At 38.7% G+C, this 17,756-nt stretch overlaps 1 protein-coding gene across 2 annotated transcripts in view; it reads right to left on the bottom strand.

Moving 5' to 3' along the window:
• Positions 1-3,105: 3,105 nt before the first annotated feature.
• nlgn3b (neuroligin 3b) overlaps positions 3,106-17,756 on the bottom strand; it is a 69,250-nt gene continuing 54,599 nt past the window's right edge. Inside the window, exons 2-7 of one of the 2 annotated variants that reach the window (XM_020933543.2) lie at positions 14,352-15,002; positions 12,063-12,119; positions 10,876-11,025; positions 9,859-10,044; positions 5,480-6,269; positions 3,106-3,901 (exon numbers count right to left, since the gene is read on the bottom strand). In XM_020933543.2, coding sequence (XP_020789202.2) covers positions 3,106-3,901; positions 5,480-6,269; positions 9,859-10,044; positions 10,876-11,025; positions 12,063-12,119; positions 14,352-14,835 — 2,463 coding nt within the window. In that variant the 5' untranslated portion in view covers positions 14,836-15,002. Of the gene's footprint in view, positions 3,902-5,479; positions 6,270-9,858; positions 10,045-10,875; positions 11,026-12,062; positions 12,120-14,288; positions 15,003-17,756 lie in introns of those variants that run through there. The other variant, XM_055148912.1, reaches the window with a different exon arrangement.

Here is a 17,756-nt window from a genome sequence, read left to right as displayed (position 1 = left end):
CCATACTGTAGAACATTTCAGGCAAAACAACAAACAACATTTCCATGGACCTGGTGGGCTCTTCAACAGAAAAGTTACATAATGCACATTTAAGACCTTTAAATTAGTTGACATGTAATCTCCAGGTGAGTGTAAATGCTGAATTACAATGTACACATTTGCTGAAGAATAATTTCCGAAAACTTAGAGGATTTAGTTCCAAAAATCTTTTAATATTTGTTTCATTTTGATTAAACAACATTATGAGTCAAAGAAATTTTAATGTCCTTTGGGTCCATTCTGGTTTTAGCCAATGCACACAGGGTCCAGACCACGGCGTATCCAAGGAGCACTTACGCGTTACTAAAACTCCTTTTAAATGTGAGTAACTGAGCTTCGGAGTACATACAATTACTATGTAGTTACAGTTAGCTTTCCCAAAAGACCTTACATTATTTTGTAAACAAACAACAAATCAAATGTTGCTCTAGGTTTATTCTGTACAAACAAGCCAAGCCCAAAGAATGAGTTAAGAACACATTTAGAAGCAAGTCTCTTATAGTGAAGCAGAAGTTATATTCCTATAAATGTCTCCAAATTAAACAAAGACACTTAAAAACAAAGTATAGCAATCATACTCAAATAGACTACAATAGAGTACACAACACTACATATGCAGAACTCAATGGGTAACTTTAAATGATGCCTATAATTTACAAGTTTGTAGCGCACTTTTGAGTACCAAATCCTGGTCTGGTGTACTTCTATGGTATGTCCCTATATGAGCAAGTTACAAGGCATTTGAAAGTAATTACAGTAAAAATACATTTTAATTATAGTAAGCAATGTATCATGAGAAATATGTATAAAATAGCTTGATAATAATAATCCTGCAAGTCCCTCATCTCGTTCTATCAATGAAATGTAATGCCATTTTGTTCCACACACTGCAAGGGATCAAAATAGATATCACAGAGTAAGAAAAAGCTCTCCATACAAATCCAACTGTAGAAACATTATACTAAGTTCTTGCTATTGTTAAAGTCCCAAAAAAGCCAAAAATGAAATGCACTTTTTCAATCTTTTTCACTGCCTCAAGTACATGATTATTATATAAAATGATCGCAGTTAAGACTTCCTATCATGACAGAGCAAAGGCCAGATGTGGGACGTTTTGGTAAAAGACATACAGATACCCTATTGACGCACACATCCTAAATACAGCTTTACATGTGGACATCTACGTCACAGTCTATACGCCAGCACATCCGGTTTACCTGTGTGGGACCAAAAACACAGTTATAGTTGTTGTTCCAAGTTTACTTAAAGGTGCACTGCGTAACATTTCTAGTGGATGGTCCATCACCAATTTCTCTCCATGGAGATGTTATTGCTTTGTCTAGAATGTTTAACGGTATAGATTAAATGGTATAGATAGATTAAATAACAAGCAAGCTACAGCACTACATTCCTACATTACAGTTCAGATCTTTGGAACAAGTCGCCCCTATTCACAGAAGAAATTGGTGTATTTTTCAAAACACTAATTTGTAATTAAGTTTGTAATGAATAAATGCTAGATGGATATGTTTAATGTCATACCATGGAACATTTCAGGCAAAGCAATAACATCTCCATGGAGACAAGTAGGTAGCAGAACCTCCATCAGAAAAGTTGCACAGTGCACCTTTAAATGGACTATGTGCTCCCTTAATTTAGAATAATTAGGCCTAGTTATACCTTTTCTATCGTATTTCTTCAACACAATGCTGCAAAAAAGAAAAATGTTACTAATTTTGGTGCAACATTCTGATTCTGATTTTACAGATTTTTACTTCCCTCTGGACTGAACAAGCTGCATGCAACACAATGCCCAAACACAGGCACAGGCAGCATGGTTTTATTGCTTAAATATAACAGGACAGGCCTTTGATTTGATTTGATTTCTCATCTTGGTCTGCTCCTAATTTTGACCCCGGTCTTGGTTTAGTTCTGTGTTCAGTCCCAGCTTAGTCCCAGTTCTGATAAAGTATGTCAAAGTGAACACAGCCTTAAAGTCACAGTATATAGATTAGTATTATGCAGGAGTTTACACACTCATTTTCTAATTGTAGTACAAGTAGGAGGGCCATTTAAATGATAGAAAACATGGTGGGGCACAGTGGGACATGGAGGAACTGACTTGGGAAATCTAAGCTCATAAATAATAACTGCAATAACACCATATGATTCTTTTGGATAGCAACAGCCAAAGCTAGCCACACTTATTTTCCATGTAAATCTCATTAATTTGATTAATATGGAAACAATGAAAAAGTGGAACATTCTCTAAATAATTGGGACGAGGGACAGGGGCCAAAGTGGTTGTGCAGGACAAACTAAAGAGGGACACATGGTCACCCTAAGTAAAAGAGTTTTTCACATCTTAAATTAGTGTAGCTCCTTGTATTTGGTGCAGTAAGTCTGACCCTAATTACAAGGGCAGTGTTATTAATTACTTAATGCTTAATGGTCCTATATATTATGCAAAATTTACTCCTGTGAGCTTTTAGCCATGTTAGAATGTTGTTACCTCATCAAAAAAAAATACCTGGAGTTGTGTTTTGTTTCATTATTGTGTTATTGCATTACTAGACAGTCTACCTCTCAAAAGCTCCACCTTGTGATGTCATGCAGTGGTAGTTTTCAAGTTAACAGTTACAGTTAGCTAGGTCGGTAGAGATTGCCAATTCCAGGGACGAAATCATCCAAATGATTGTAGTCTTTAAAAACACAAAGGAGCACTTGCCACCATATGGCATCACAAGGTGGAACAGAGTTTTTTGAGTGAAGAACTCAGCCTAAATATACAGTATTTGAGTGTTAAACATGTGTAAATGAAACAAAACACAACTCTGGGAATAGTGTAATATGGGCCTTCTAATATTTATTTATCTAACTTGACAAAGCTCAAAGTACAAAGTACAGATTTTCACTGCTAAAACCTACCTGAACTTTACTAGTCCCTTGGGTGTTATTATTACATCATAATTAGGCACCTTCTCCTTTACATGGAGGGAGCAGGAACAACAACTACACACATGCTCTTGTGATGTCTCCGCACATGACCAGAGCAGTTCTGCCCGGTTATACCCGTGTGGTGGAGTGGGTACTGGGCAGGCCCGCGGAGCTGTACCCTGCGGGGAACGTGCTGTAGGGGCTCATACTGGACAGACCCATGAGCGAGTTGGGGATCATGGTGATATTATTGGGCGTCATCAGCGGTATGTCGTCAGGGGAACGCCGTTGTCCCAAAGAGTAGTCCAAGCTGGGAGACACGTGGATTGGGTTGTGCAGGGCTTCACACTGGTTCCTCTGTTGGGATGATAGGGTCTCATCCACTGTGTTGGTGTGGCTCACGTTGTTCCCTTTGCTGTCCCGCTGAGGACTGGGCTGCTGGGATGTATCCTGGCGACTCCGCTTGTCCTTGCGGTAGTACAGGGCGGCGAATGCGAGGACGTTGAGGAAAAGCAGGGAGGCTCCAACTGCGATAGTGACACTCAGCTCTGTGGAGTAATCTCTGGGGTTGGGCATGATCAGAGGGCCCATTTCTCTGCTGCCATCTGTGTTATGGGCTGTGGACACTGGGGGGCGCCCTGTGACCCCAGCCTTCTTGCCGTTGGACTGGGTGGGTTCAAGTGGAGTGACCTTGGTGGTAGTAGAGGAGTAGTGGAACATGTCATGGAGGTTGTACAGGTGAGGGACCAGGTGTTTCCAGAAGGCCACTTTAGTCGCGCGGTAGTGGTCCCGAATGCGAGGCTTCAGTCCGATGTGTAAGTACAGCTGGTCATACGGGTCGTACTTAGACCAGGCTACCTCCTCAAAGCGGTTGGCCTTGGTGTGGATGAACTTGGTGTCCTGGGGAACTGGTTTATTAGGGTCCCTGCAAAAGACAACAAAAACAGGAAAGATAAAGATGTGTACAATAAAGGTGAGTGAAAATAATAGCAGTGGTATGAGAAAATAATGTAATAACAGAGTATTTCCTCAAGGGCTCAACGTGTCTCTTTCACTGGATCATGACCCAGAGTTTGACTTTCAGCAGTTCTGTGTTCAACAATAGTCGGACTCTAACGCAAAAAGTCAAAACTATATTTTGTAACATTAGGAAATTAAAGCAGACCCTGGTGTTTTAAGCCATGTTCTCTCCCATTTAGGCATGATTTTAACCATAGCCAGGTGCATCACTAATGCTTTATACTGTGTTACTGTTATCTAATGAAGATTTAATCTCTCCTTTTATTTAATTTGACGCATCTTTTAAATGTAACATTAAAAATTAATCTTTGACTATAAATTACACACCAGCCTTGTGCAAATTGCTCAGATAGGACCAAAATCCCTCTTAATAGCTTATGCAAAGTGTCATATAGTTTCCAAGCCCTTTAAATTTTATGTAAATCCTTGTAAATGGCAGCAGGGCTGCCCCTAAAAGTCTATGCATTTAACCCGGCGTTAATATTAATCTAAGAATTTACGCTGTCTATTAAATTAAAATTATTACCATAAAGATACACTTTTAGTGGCTTTAATGGGCCTAAATGCAGTGATACCAAAACAGCATATACAGATATAAGGAGATCTTATAGTGAGGCCAAGTGAACCCATTAAAAAGACTGTACACCTCAGATGTGTTTGTGCCTTTATAATAAACCCAATTTATAGACTTTTTATGTTTAAGAAGTTTCATAAAGTGAACTAATTACACGAGCCGGGAGCACCACTTTCTGTGTGAACTAGAGGGAGAAGAGAGAGAATAAGGCCGTGACAGTTCAGACTGCTCTTAATTAGGAGCAGGACTTTGGGCTGAGTCTTGTAGTCTTTTAATCAGGGCAATAAAAGGAGGGTACATCTGAGGTGGGACAGCTTGACAGGAAGAAGGCTGCTCTGGCCAGGTTAGATTTAAAATGCCAATAAAGCAGCCATTTTTAGGCCAGAATGTAGCTCAACGCCAACAATGTGTATCACTCAGAGGTGGAAGAAACCAATTACCACTCATACTCTGCAGTTAATTAAGAGTATGTCTCCTGTACATTCTCCAAAATACCCTTTACTTAGAATTGAAAAGAGCTGAACCAGATGTTTTTGTTCAAGTAAAATTTATCTTACCCCTGTACAGACATACTGTAAAAGCAGTTCTTTTTTTCTTAGTTTCTGAGACCACTGTGTGTGCTCTCCGCATTTAATTATAAAGGCTTTTTATAAAGCTGTCAGGGAACCATGAAGAATCATGGTGTGCTGTTAGCATGCTAGTATGGCTGTGAGAGCAAAACTCTGGCCTCTGGCGCTTATAAACATGGAATAAGTTTGGACAACTGTAAAGAGACAAGACATTATATATAAAATTTTAAATGGTTTTAAGACAGCAAATATAGGTATGGTTAGGTTAATATAATACATTCTAAAAACCAAGTTGTTTACAATATTTTTCCTTTTTTTCTTATCATTACTTTGTACCCACCCGCTCTTGGCGAAGTTGGTCCAGTATGTCATGACCACGGCGCTGAGCATGATGTCATTCCTGGAGAAGTTGCAGGGGAACAGGTCAGTGGGGCCGACCATGGGGATCCCAAACACATAGGGCACCTCATCTCCGTGGGCTGAGTCTGACCACACAGGCTTCATTAGGCTCTGACAGTGGTGGTAAAACGCATAGAAGTAAGTGGGCGAACCATAGCGAGCGTGGAGATCAGCTGTTACCACTGAAGGCTCCACCCACTGATGATCAGTGAAGAGGGCCACCAGAGTCTTCCTCCTGGTCTCAGGGTTGTCCTTATCTGCCCAATCTGTATACATGAATTTAATAGTTTCTCTGAGCGTATCTTTACCTTCAGGATACCCATACAAACTGTCCACAAAATCAGAAACGGCAAAGTCAAAATCACTCCCGGACACGCCATCCTCCAAGTCCATCACATTCTCCACGAATCGCAGCCCCTCCCCCTGGTTCACCCCCAGCATGATGTCATAGTTCAGAAACTCGCCCTGCTCCATCAGGATCTCGGGGTCGTCAGGGATCACGTCGCCGTCAATGACCGGTCCAAAAGCCACGCGGTACCGGGCTGGCTGGATGTCCTGCTCCACCAACTCTTTAGCACTCTTCTTCTGCAGGCACGAGACCATATCCACGGTGTCCAGCACGTTACAGCCCACCCTCTCGGCAAGCATGCGCGTGTACTTGACCGGCTGGTAGTTGACGGCCCAGCTGGACAGGGCAGAGCCGCTTTGGATGATAGCACGGTGGAAAAGCCCTGGGACAGAACACACAGGACAGAAAACAGATGTTGGTGGTTGTTAGGAAAGTGTTCAGTGGATTTAAAGCCAAGGGAGCATAGCCACCACCAGGCAACAATATGAGGTAGATTAAAGATTGTGCTTATGTTAATTAATTATACATTTGCTTACTGCTGAATTTCAAGACTACAAGCTTAGTTAAAATATATCAATGCAGCAAATATGTATCTGTATTTTTTATTTAGATGAAATAAATGCATGCCATTGTATGTTGGGGCTGCACCATTTTAGAAAATAAAACAAATTGCAATTTTTTTCTGAAAAGTATTGCAATTACATTTGTGATTCATCTACAAAAAGTGTGATTCTGTTCAAATTGCCTAATTCAAATATGTCCAAGACTGATAACGTTTCAGAAAAGGCTCAAGTATGAATTGATAAACCAATACAAGAAGCCCGTGCATTTCAGAACATTTAAAGGTCTAAAACTAAAGAGTTAGCTTTTTTCAAATTTGCGACTGTGTTTTGATAGCGATATGTAGTACAACTCTATTGTATGCAAATGTTTAAACAACAAGAGTATTTTACTAGATATTCGAAGTTTGGCAGCAGCAACAAACATAGTAACATAGAAAAGACATTTAAAGTTATTGAGTTTATTAAGTTTGCTATTAAATTGCAACGTGTGACAGTTATAGTTAGTCAATAAGAATTCTACTTGTAGTTTCACAGGCTGTCACACATTACCATTGACTTACTGATCACTTCAATTGTCCTGTTATTGATTTTTATTTTTTCATTTATAGAAATATCAGAGAGGGTCATAAGGCAGTGTAATTCAGATAAAAGCATGGACTAAGGAAAGTCATTTAAAGACAAAATCCATACAATAAATGAATAGGACTAACAGTAATATGTAATATAATGGAGACACATTTTTCACCATGGCAACAAAGACAACAACAATATCATGCATTTCTAATTTTAGGACATACAAGGCTGGTCAGTGCTGAAATGATGATTGTTTCCTTCTGCAAACCAATTTTTCTTGCCAATTAGCCAAATTTCAGGCAACAATCTGAACATTTCAATCCACGCGATAACAACTAATTACCCCATAGCTTTAGATTCCCCATTCCAAATGAAGTCATGCTTGTCTTATCATAACATACAGCCAGACAGCTCTCCCCTCATTGATAATCTGAACTCAATCCAAAGTTTGCTCCGCACTAATTTTAGCCAACACGTGATGGATTTTGAATATACATTAGAGAAGAGCTGCCAACTGCTTTGGTTGAGGCAAAGCCGGTCTCTAATGCAGTCTGGAGAGCGAATGAGCAGCTAATGGGATGTTGGCCTCTCCCTTTGTTAGTTTAATGATAAAAAGTGACAAAATACGGTCTGTTTTTGCTTGATCCGCTTATTGGATTTGAGAGCCAAGAATGAATCACTAGATATAATATGCGCTTGCCGAATAGGGATCAATTTGCAGCCTTGTTTTAGTAACGAGGCCCTAAAACAAACATTGCCGATATACACTCACACTAAATTGTTACTGTAGATTGCATATTTCTGTACAGTAAGAAGAAGTCAAGAGCAGTACTATTTTCGGGAAAATATTGCAACCTGTCATGCAATTATTTTTCCTCTGATTATTCTGAAATCATCAAATAACAAAACCAGAGAGGCATATGAACTCAAAAGTCATGCCCTAATTGATGCTAAAACTAAAACAATAAACATGACAAAAATTTTACCTTTACTGAATAATTTTAGAACTAGAACTAGACCACTTTGTAACATATAAAAACGTACCGTAATTCTGTGTTGAAAATTTAAAGATTTAAAAAAGTGAACAGTAAATATTCATCTGTATTTTGCATTTACAGTGATTTAAGAATAATGTTTTAAAATACTAAATTCTCAAATATAAAATTTGAATACTGAGGAAAGATTGATATCAATTTCAAAACCACAATAATAAAACATTTTTAGATAACAGAATATAATTTTCACACAAGGATAGTAGTTTCTTTAATATAACCACATTTATGTGGTTTATGTGATTTTTGCAGTATAAATACTTGTTTGTGTAATTTCAGTTCTAATTAATTTACTATTTGGATATTGTTTTTTCAACCCTAGTCTGAATAGTACCGTACCATATACAAAGGCCACTCCATGCTGTAAGAGTAAACAACACATTGCCTCTTTGTTTTGCTTATGCTGCTCTATCCCTCTGAGAAGTGCTCGTATCAAAATTGCTCTGCAATCTTCAGCTCAGGTTAAGGCATAACAGACATAATTTTGTTTAAAAAACTGAGGTCGGTGTCACTTTCTCCCCTCTTCTCTGTCATTTATTTTACATTTTTAGGGCAGCGAGTGAGCCAGCTAACTTCAAAGACACCCTGAGGTCTTTGTACCGAGTGAGGGCATCATCAAATACCAAATACGCTCAAACGCTGAAGCCACACGCAGGACAGCGATTGATACAGCACATGCTTTTCTGCTCTGCCTGTGATTTTGTGTCCTGTATCAATAAGCAAAGTAGGGCAATAACACTACAAGATAAGAGCCCCATTTCCCAAGGCACCACCTACCTATATGAAACTATGCTGCTTTGAGGTCGTCTTTCACCAAGTTTAAAGGCAGTTGCATAACACATACTAAAAATAAAGTGGATTTGTTAAATTTCTATAAAAAAGTGAGACTCTGCAGAGGACTATGACGCAGAGCTTAATGAATCTGAGTACACTACAAAGTGTAAAGAGACTCTTTGGATAGTGAACTCTTTAAATGACATTGGTGCATTAGTTTGGGGGTAAATGCTTTAATCTTAGTCCCAAAACTCAAAGTGAGAAAGATCCAGTTGCTTTTAAAGTTCCCTTGTAGTTAGACTAAATATCGTATTTGTAGTATTAAAAAAATAGAGCCCAGAATTAGACTCCTGTAGTTCAGCAGTAAGTGTTGTACTGTACATTCACACCAAGAGAGAATCCACTAAAAGTATTTTAGTGTTATTGGCCTCTTGAGTGGGATTTAATTAGCCCATATTGCAATAGTACAAAATCTTTACAAAACCAAGATAAAAAAAAAATACTGAACATTTGTTAAAATGTATACACTACCAGTCAAATGTTTTTTGTTTGTTTTTTTACTATACAGTATGTTTACTACTTTCTACAGAAGACATCAAATATATAAAGTAAAATGTATGGAATTTATAGCAAAGAAATGTAACTATTTATTTAACTTTTTCCCCTTGCTACATAATTCCATACATCTTACTTCATATATTGGATGTCTTCTGTACGTATATAAAATGTTGAAAGTAGTATACATGTAGAAAATAAATACTGAATGAGATGCATTTAAACTTTTTATTGGTAATGTATATTTTTGCAAAAATACAAAAAATGGCTCAACTCTGGCAAGACATCTATCACCAAGTATGCAATCTACATTTTTAGTGAATAATAGTTACCTTTCTTGGCATAGCTACTTGTTAGCAATAGTGTGTCCAGATACAAGCTACAATGTAATTTTCCTGTCTTCTAGTAAATCTATTGTTGCTACAGTGATATAATAGCAGCACTTTGGCCTTACCTTCAGAGTGATGCGACAGTGTTAGCAGACTGACACAGGACGCTCCAATCCCAGACCCAAACACTGTTATACGATTGGGGTCTCCTCCGAAATAACCAATGTTTTTACTGATCCAGCGCAGGGCTTGAATCTGGTCCAGGAGTCCGTAATTGCCTTTAGCTGCCTGGTCTCCCGTACTGAGGAAACCTGGGGTACACACACACACACACACACAATGAGAGGCGACATACAGTGAGCTCAAGATCTGTAGTCCGCTGCCACCACTTTGATCTAGAGTTGTAGCCCGGCAGGACATCTGAATTAACTGACACGATTCGTCCTCAGGTGCAAAATCTGGCTATCTCCCATGGTGTCCTGACAACTTCTGTCCTTGTAAAAGCTTCAATGCAGTAGCAGCGGCAGCGATGTGGCCCATAGGGAACTTTTCTATTATACAACCTTTTCACAACAAGCGGAACATTCAAGTATAGATGGAAAAAACATTTGCTTGTTGATGAATTTCGTATAAATACGCAGGTCACAGGTGCTCAGTTAGATTGTATTCCCTTGTCTAGTTTCATTCTAACAAGGTATTGCTTCAGAATCCTTAATGAGAGGAGAGGCAAAATAGACTTGACCTTGCATTCTACACACTGCATCCTTTTTTACCAGATTTATTTTATTTTTGCAATAACAATAGCCAGTACTGTATAGATCAGATAAATAATGTGAGAAATATGATTGAGCGAGAAGTGAGTCCTGTTATAGGGAGTATGCACAACAAGGCCAGACTGTGCTACGTGACTTTTCATTGAGAGGCTGACATCTGTATGCAAATCATAACAACACAATGCTCTAAAGATGGTCTACCTCTTCTACCTATATTGAACTGAGCCATATTTCTTTCAAGAATCTTTTTATGAGCCCCTCGAAGGGAAAAACAAGTGGCAATTAATGGCGATTATATTTTATCTCCTCTCTAAAAGCCCTATTTGAAGCACCGTTAAAAGATAGCACACAGGGACACAGTAGCATCACCTAATATGCCGATCCGGTAGTTGAGCGTGACGACTACAACGTTCCCGTAGCTGGCCAGGACGCTGCCATCCATCATGTTGCCCGTGCCCTCCATATAGGACCCTCCATGAATGTACACCATCACAGGCCGCGCTTCCGAGTCCCTTATATCTGCAACGTCAACACACACACACAGTGACACAGGCAGGCGAGCTGAGCAAACAACAGCAGCGGCCACAGAAATGAAATGGGGAATTAATAAAGCACAAAAGTTTATGTCCCCTGTGTAAAGTATATGGGGTTGTTTTTTTACAAGAATACCTTACAGCCAGGGGTGAGGCAGGCTTGTGGTTTTAAAGCTGTAAAGATACAATGGAGGAGCGAGGGATGTACTCGGTGGCAGAATAAATGGGTAGATGTCTATTTTTACACTCCATTAAAGTGATGCAGTAGCCTGTGTTGTTGTTCACCATATCTGGAATCTGTGCTCTTCTTGATAAATATATGGATGAATATATGGATAAAAATTGAAGTGCAGAAACTTCTCTTCAAATCGACTGATAGCTGGGGTTTAAGATGGTGCTGACAATGCTGAGACATTTGGCAGTTCAAGTCACTCACATCCTCATATAGGTAAACAGTGTGTAGCTGATTCTCACTGAATCGTGCACTTGGAGAATAACTTTTCTTAATGGAAAATATAGACCTATTTACACCACATAATTATTTGAACAAAATATATGAAATTATAATTATCAATTACAAACAAATCAATGATAAGTTTAGATGCATATTGGACTATGTTTTGTAGTAAGGACTGGATGATTTTTAAAAAACTTTTTTAAATTAGATGATTAGACTTTGCAACATATTTTTTTAAATGATTCTTTTCAGAGTGCACATTGTAAACAACTCCAGGAGCATTAATATTTGAGAGAAGACTGAAATATGAGCTGATAAACAAATTCAACTATGCTATGAATTTCACAACATGTTTGCAGAGGTCTAAACTACAGGCAAAAAATATGTTTCTATAAAAAGACAGAATATTTTGTTCTTTGCAGAGAACATTCTATTATTGAAATAACTGCAACTTTTGCAATTTGCACTTACTTAAATTGATAGCCATATGTCATGCAACCTATTTACAAATGAGTCATAATATAAATAAAAAGCAATGAAACATGCAAAAAGTAGTCTCCAATTACCTTCAGATATATGTGTTTCTGCATGTGAGAAGGAAGACCCCTTTTTCTTGTGTGGTCCTGTGGCAAATCAATGGAAAGAAAAGAAAACACATAAATTGGTTAACTGTGTCCATTTAAAATTACAGATTGGACAAATAAACAAGAAATTATGAAAAATGTGTTGTAAAAGAGACACCACAAAGATCGTTAAATGTAGACAGTGAGGGGGAGTCACCTTTAATTGGTTTATCATCCGTGTCGTTATATTGATTTGTCTGTCTTTACTTTGACTGGAGTAATACATCTTTTTTGGTTTAATTTATCTCAAGTGTGTAACTGCCTCTTTTCCAGTACACACTCAAGAGCTATTGGTGTTTATTAAAATGCGTGTATACGGTGTAAGAAAATGGATTGACAAAATGATGATCTATTTAGTTATGTTTTTTTAATGTGCAACTCAATAAAAGGGAGGACAAGATTTCTTTCCTTCCATCTTACAATGTTGTACTTCTAATGAAGGTCCAGGATAGAAACTGTTGCAGAGTAATTTCAAAAATAGATTTTTTTTGCCTTTCTTTCTTAAAGTGCCATTGAAGTGGTATAAAAATTGATAATATAGCTGTTGTTGCTTTGGCGGTAAATGTCACTTAGAATACAGACTATATAGTATGATATAGTATGATATAAAATGATAAGAAATGTACAATATTAATATACTAGTTGTTCATTTGAGCAGGTATCAGTACTAAAAACAGTCACTTTCAGACAGAAATTAAACTTTCCTAAATAGCTTTAAAATGATCTTAAGCTGAATCAGAACAAGTATAAGACACCATAGACTAGTATACACCCATGGACCACTATGGAATCTACCTGGTCGACTAAGGGATAACACAGATATAAGGCCACATGGTAAGAAAGTACTGATTTAATGTTGTGGTACTGGAATCAGTACTGAGTATCAAGTCTATTACATATTATATATTAACATCAAAATCGAAACAACTAAAATATTGTAACGGCACTAGTACATTACTCCTATATACAATATCAGTCTGATAATATTGATGGTGTTTTTAAAAACGTAAGCACCACTTTTTTATAAAACACCATTTTGGCCTTTTCTCTTTTCTCTGTTTATGTGTTGTTGCTATGGTAGCACAGAGCAGCTCCTACAAATAAAGGATCTGTGCAAGTTTGAGCTCTAAGTCTTTTATTTTGACACTGAGCAGTGATGAAGGGGTAATACTTCTTCAGAAAGTGTGTGTAATCGGTGCACTGAGGTAACCTGGTTTTCAGAGAGATGTTTGTCACCACAAGAGATTAGCATGGCAGCGCTAATCTCCTCAGACATGCAAAACGTTCTCTTGCTGATTCACTTCACCCCCTTTTTAATAAATACAAGAATGCTGGCATGTATCTCCTCTGTGTATCTGTGTTTTCTACTCCTTTTTAATCCCAAAATATATCCTGAATTACAGTGTAAGTAGAATCCAACGCGACAGACAGGCTGTGACTCGTACCCCGCTAATTGGCCCCCAGCAGACAAACAGTAACTGTAAAAATCACCTCGACTTAATAAAACATGAAAGAATTATAATATGGGATTTGTAGTAGGCAACATAAAATATTGTACACAAAGTATTTCCAGCTAAATGAGTAATTGCTTAAAATTAACTTTGATATAGAAAAAGTGACAGGCCGATATGCTGGCCTCATCACTTTAAAAGCACTAAATTATGGCTTAGTTTACATGCGCCGATAGTTCACCAACACCTTACCTCAGCAATATCTCTTCTGGGCGCTGAAGCTGAGACTTTGAGTGTCAGTGGTTACTAAGACGACCACATTTTAATCATTATTCATTAGCAGATTGTTATGTGTAGGGCTATAAATGAGGTGAAGATGTGTGAAGTCAGACACAACAAAGATGACCTTTTCAGTTGTAGTTCCAGGGCATCTGATTGCTATGATGTCATAAGCCTGGGTCTTAAAGATGGCAATTTAGAGTCTGAAAATACTAAATAAACAATGAACAATGTTTTCCAAATTATAGGGTAGTGTTCTGCTACTTTTGAGTATATATGATGAGTAAATACATCTAGCATCTACTTGGAATAAAGAAGCCTCTCCTCTCCATTACTCACCTACTCAAATATAAATTTAATAGGACATTGCAATGTCTAACAAGCTGCAATGTCAAAACATAACAGAATCTTGATTTAACTTTTCCCCTAAGGCACAGACTTATGAGGGTATCAGGATGTTCCAGAAACATAAAATACAGTGATAGCTCCATTAGCTGCTCACCGTCCTCTGTGGGTGCGTAGATGTTGAGATACAGACAGTCCTCACTCTGGTCCTGGATGTAGGTGGCCACGATGTCCAGGTTGTAGGTGAACCATATCGGCATCATGATCTCTGGGACAGTGTTGTGGATATTTTGGGGGCAGACTGGCATGAAGTGTGTGGCATTCCTGATTCCCGACCAGGATGAGGGCTGCTCTGGGGGCATAAAGCGCTTCTCGCCGATAGGTGGAGCAGCATATGGGACTCCTAGATACTGATCAACAGGCCTGAGTACCTCACTAGGCACTGGGACCCTAAGTCCCCTCAGCTTTCCAAACTGAGTGGTCACGGTGGGGTAGAACTTTTGGCTCGTGGCCTTGGTGAAGGACCAGCAGGAGCACAGTATCCACCATAAGAGGGCACAGTGGGTAATCGTCACTGTCCCATGCTGGTGCTGGGGCAGGTGTGCAGGCAACAGGTGATCTCGAAATGTAGCCAGCCACATGGTCAGGGCCAATATGGTGCCCTCAGACGACACAAAGCACACTCACAACGGTAGTCTCCACTTAACCGCTCTGCACGGGTCTGATCACACACGCATCACTAGATATATCCTTTATCAAATCCAAAGAGGCTGTTCGCTGATCCCTTTTCATTGCAGTAAGTCCATATCTAAAAGGAAAAAAAAAATTACATCAGTATCAAAAGATTTGAAATCTTACATATTGTACAAATCACTACATTATTCTTAAGTTTGGATCCCGATTTTAAAGTCAAGAGGGGGCATTTGGAACAAATATTTTCTGTGGCGTAGCTCAGAATCACACGAGTGTAGATGAATAACTAAGCAACACAAATCACAGCATAATAAGTTTTGAGACAAGAATTAATGCCAATTGTTTGTCATTTTTAAATTGAACTTTCTAAAGGGAGTGTAATGCTATGATGTAGGAGTGAATTTGAAAGCATCTTAAGATAAAAGGGTTTGGTGACTATTTTTCCTCTTATGCAAAACCAGCTTTAATATGCATAAGCCAGATAAAAGGGGACCTCCCTAGAAATGACAGTTAATTGTGCTCCAAAGTACAATCTACTATTACATAAACTGCCCATTATAAATGTGCAGAGTCTTTTTGCTATTGTAGTTAAAGAGCTTGTTGTCTAAAGAGAATACATAATGAACAAGTGGATCTAAGGGAACAACATTTGCATCATAAACTAGTGTAATTGCAGGTTAATTGTAGAAAGGTTTTTTGAGTACATTTGGGATGAAAGAAGTTTTAATTTGCTACACCATTCTTCTTTTCAGCAGATGAACAGACAAAGTGTCCTTAAACATTGCACCATTTCCTTAGGGCGAAAGAGAAATCCTATCTTTCTATTGCATTATCCAAACTGATAAAACTCTTGTCTTTCTCATCTGCTACCACCTGTTAATACGTTTTCACCCCCAATGTTTTTCCTCTTTCCGCTCCGTTAGATGCCCTTGCTTTGGTAAACGCAAATATCTCTTCCCCTAATCACGCACACTGAGTTAAATGATTCCAAATAAAGCATCAGATGTGAGCTCACCCATGGAGAACACTGAGCAAACTAGATTGCGTTTTCTTTCCAATTAACCACTATGTAACACACATTGTATTCGCAGGTACCACTTGACGTCTGCAGTCTCACTTTCTCTAGCTCGGGCCATCAATGAACAAAGCAAAACAAGCTTGTTAACCTAATCAGATTTATTGACGAGTGGTGCCTAGAGCATTGCCAAAGAATTGCTTCTTAAGAGAACGGTTTGTATCCAAGGGGGGTGCGTTTCTGGCTATTTATTTCAATAAAAAGTAGAGCACATTGGTTCTTCTACATCTCAGATTGGAATGAGACAAAAGTTAATTTAACAAATGCTGCACCACTGTCTACATTAATTAACACTTGGGAAAATTTCCACTGAAATGTAGGAGGGGCATTTCCTGCTGTCTTTCTATTATGACAATGACAAACAGCTCCCAAGACATTAAAATAGAAAAGAGAGAAAACCTGATTTTTTCTGAAGATTGGAGCCTATCCACCGGTTTGGAACTGACACTGGTAATACATCATCAAGCTTTAGTGTTTTAAAGGGAGAATTGCCCCTTGTTCTAAAAAAAATGTGCAGTGAAATTGTTACAAAAATCAAATTAACCAGATGCAAGCTGTGTGGTGGACATCGCTGGTCACATTTAGTTATGCTCTCCCTTGCCTTAACAAGCAACCCTGTCAGAATGGGGGATAAAAAAATACAAAAATGTGCCTGGACTTCTGAAGATCAAAGAGGTGATATGAATTCTTAAAATGGGCAGCTTTTTCCATTGTAAAACGCACATGAATTTGTTATGTTCCAACACACTTCAATGTAGATGAACACTACTATTGTTAGCTGCTTCCACTGTAGATGTGGTTTTGACTGATGCAGGCTGTTAAACCAGAACGTGACCTTATCTTTTAAGTGTGTTGGTGTAACTGTATGAACTGTGTGCAGTGGGCTGGAGCATGGCTTTTTCTTCTTATACGCTCTGCTCAGGGACAGATGTGGATAAAAGCTTTATGGCTTGTACCAAATGGGGCACATAATTGAAGAGAGCCTCCATGATAAACTGCAACTTTTGGGGTACTTTAGCCTGGCAGTGCGTGTGATGTCTGCAAGTGTCTGTATCTAGAAGAAGTGAGATTTAACAATGTGTTTCACTGTCTGTCCTCCTAAGGGAATGTCCTACGCTAAGTTCAATTATGATATGAAAGATTGGAAGCAAGTAAAATGTGTATTCATATTATCATGCTCTATACTAAGCATCGCTAACTACAAAGCTGCAGCATTGACAGCCACACAATTCAGCACTAATTCAGCACTAATAAAAATCTCTGGGACAACATCTTATCGATTGGCTGTGCTTGCCTGGGGGCCCTTAACATGAGAGCATTAGAGAGTGCGTCTGCATGTCACACTACAGCACTGGGCTCCCGTGTCCTTGTAATTCGTCTGATCCCAACAGTGAACGTGGGATCCCCATATCAGTCTATTATAGGGATACAGTAACAAAGAACAGATTACAGGTAGCATGCAAACACACTAGAAATGATCTCAAACTGGATGCAATTGTGTCCGAGTCTCAAAGAGAAATGCAAGCCCCAGCCCTGATAGCGTCGACAAACTGCTGTAGCGGAGCCCATGTATGCGCTACTTCACGTTACCACAAATGCCTATTTAATTTAGGTCTAGGACGGTGGAATAATAAAGGCAATGGGGAGAAAACAGCGATCCCACAAAAGCAACACATAAAACGGTGCGCTATCTTTACAGTAGTGCCTCTAACTGTTAGATTTAGCCCGGGTGCCTGTGATCAATCTGCAGAGATTTGTCCCACAATATAAACAGAATGATTAGGTTAACTCACC

Source organism: Boleophthalmus pectinirostris, unplaced genomic scaffold (genome assembly GCF_026225935.1).
Source record: "Boleophthalmus pectinirostris isolate CB_2022bp ecotype Guang Dong unplaced genomic scaffold, ASM2622593v1 HiC_scaffold_12, whole genome shotgun sequence".
NCBI classification, from domain to species: Eukaryota; Metazoa; Chordata; class Actinopteri; order Gobiiformes; family Gobiidae; genus Boleophthalmus; species Boleophthalmus pectinirostris.
This window is presented reverse-complemented; position numbering and strand designations above follow the sequence as displayed.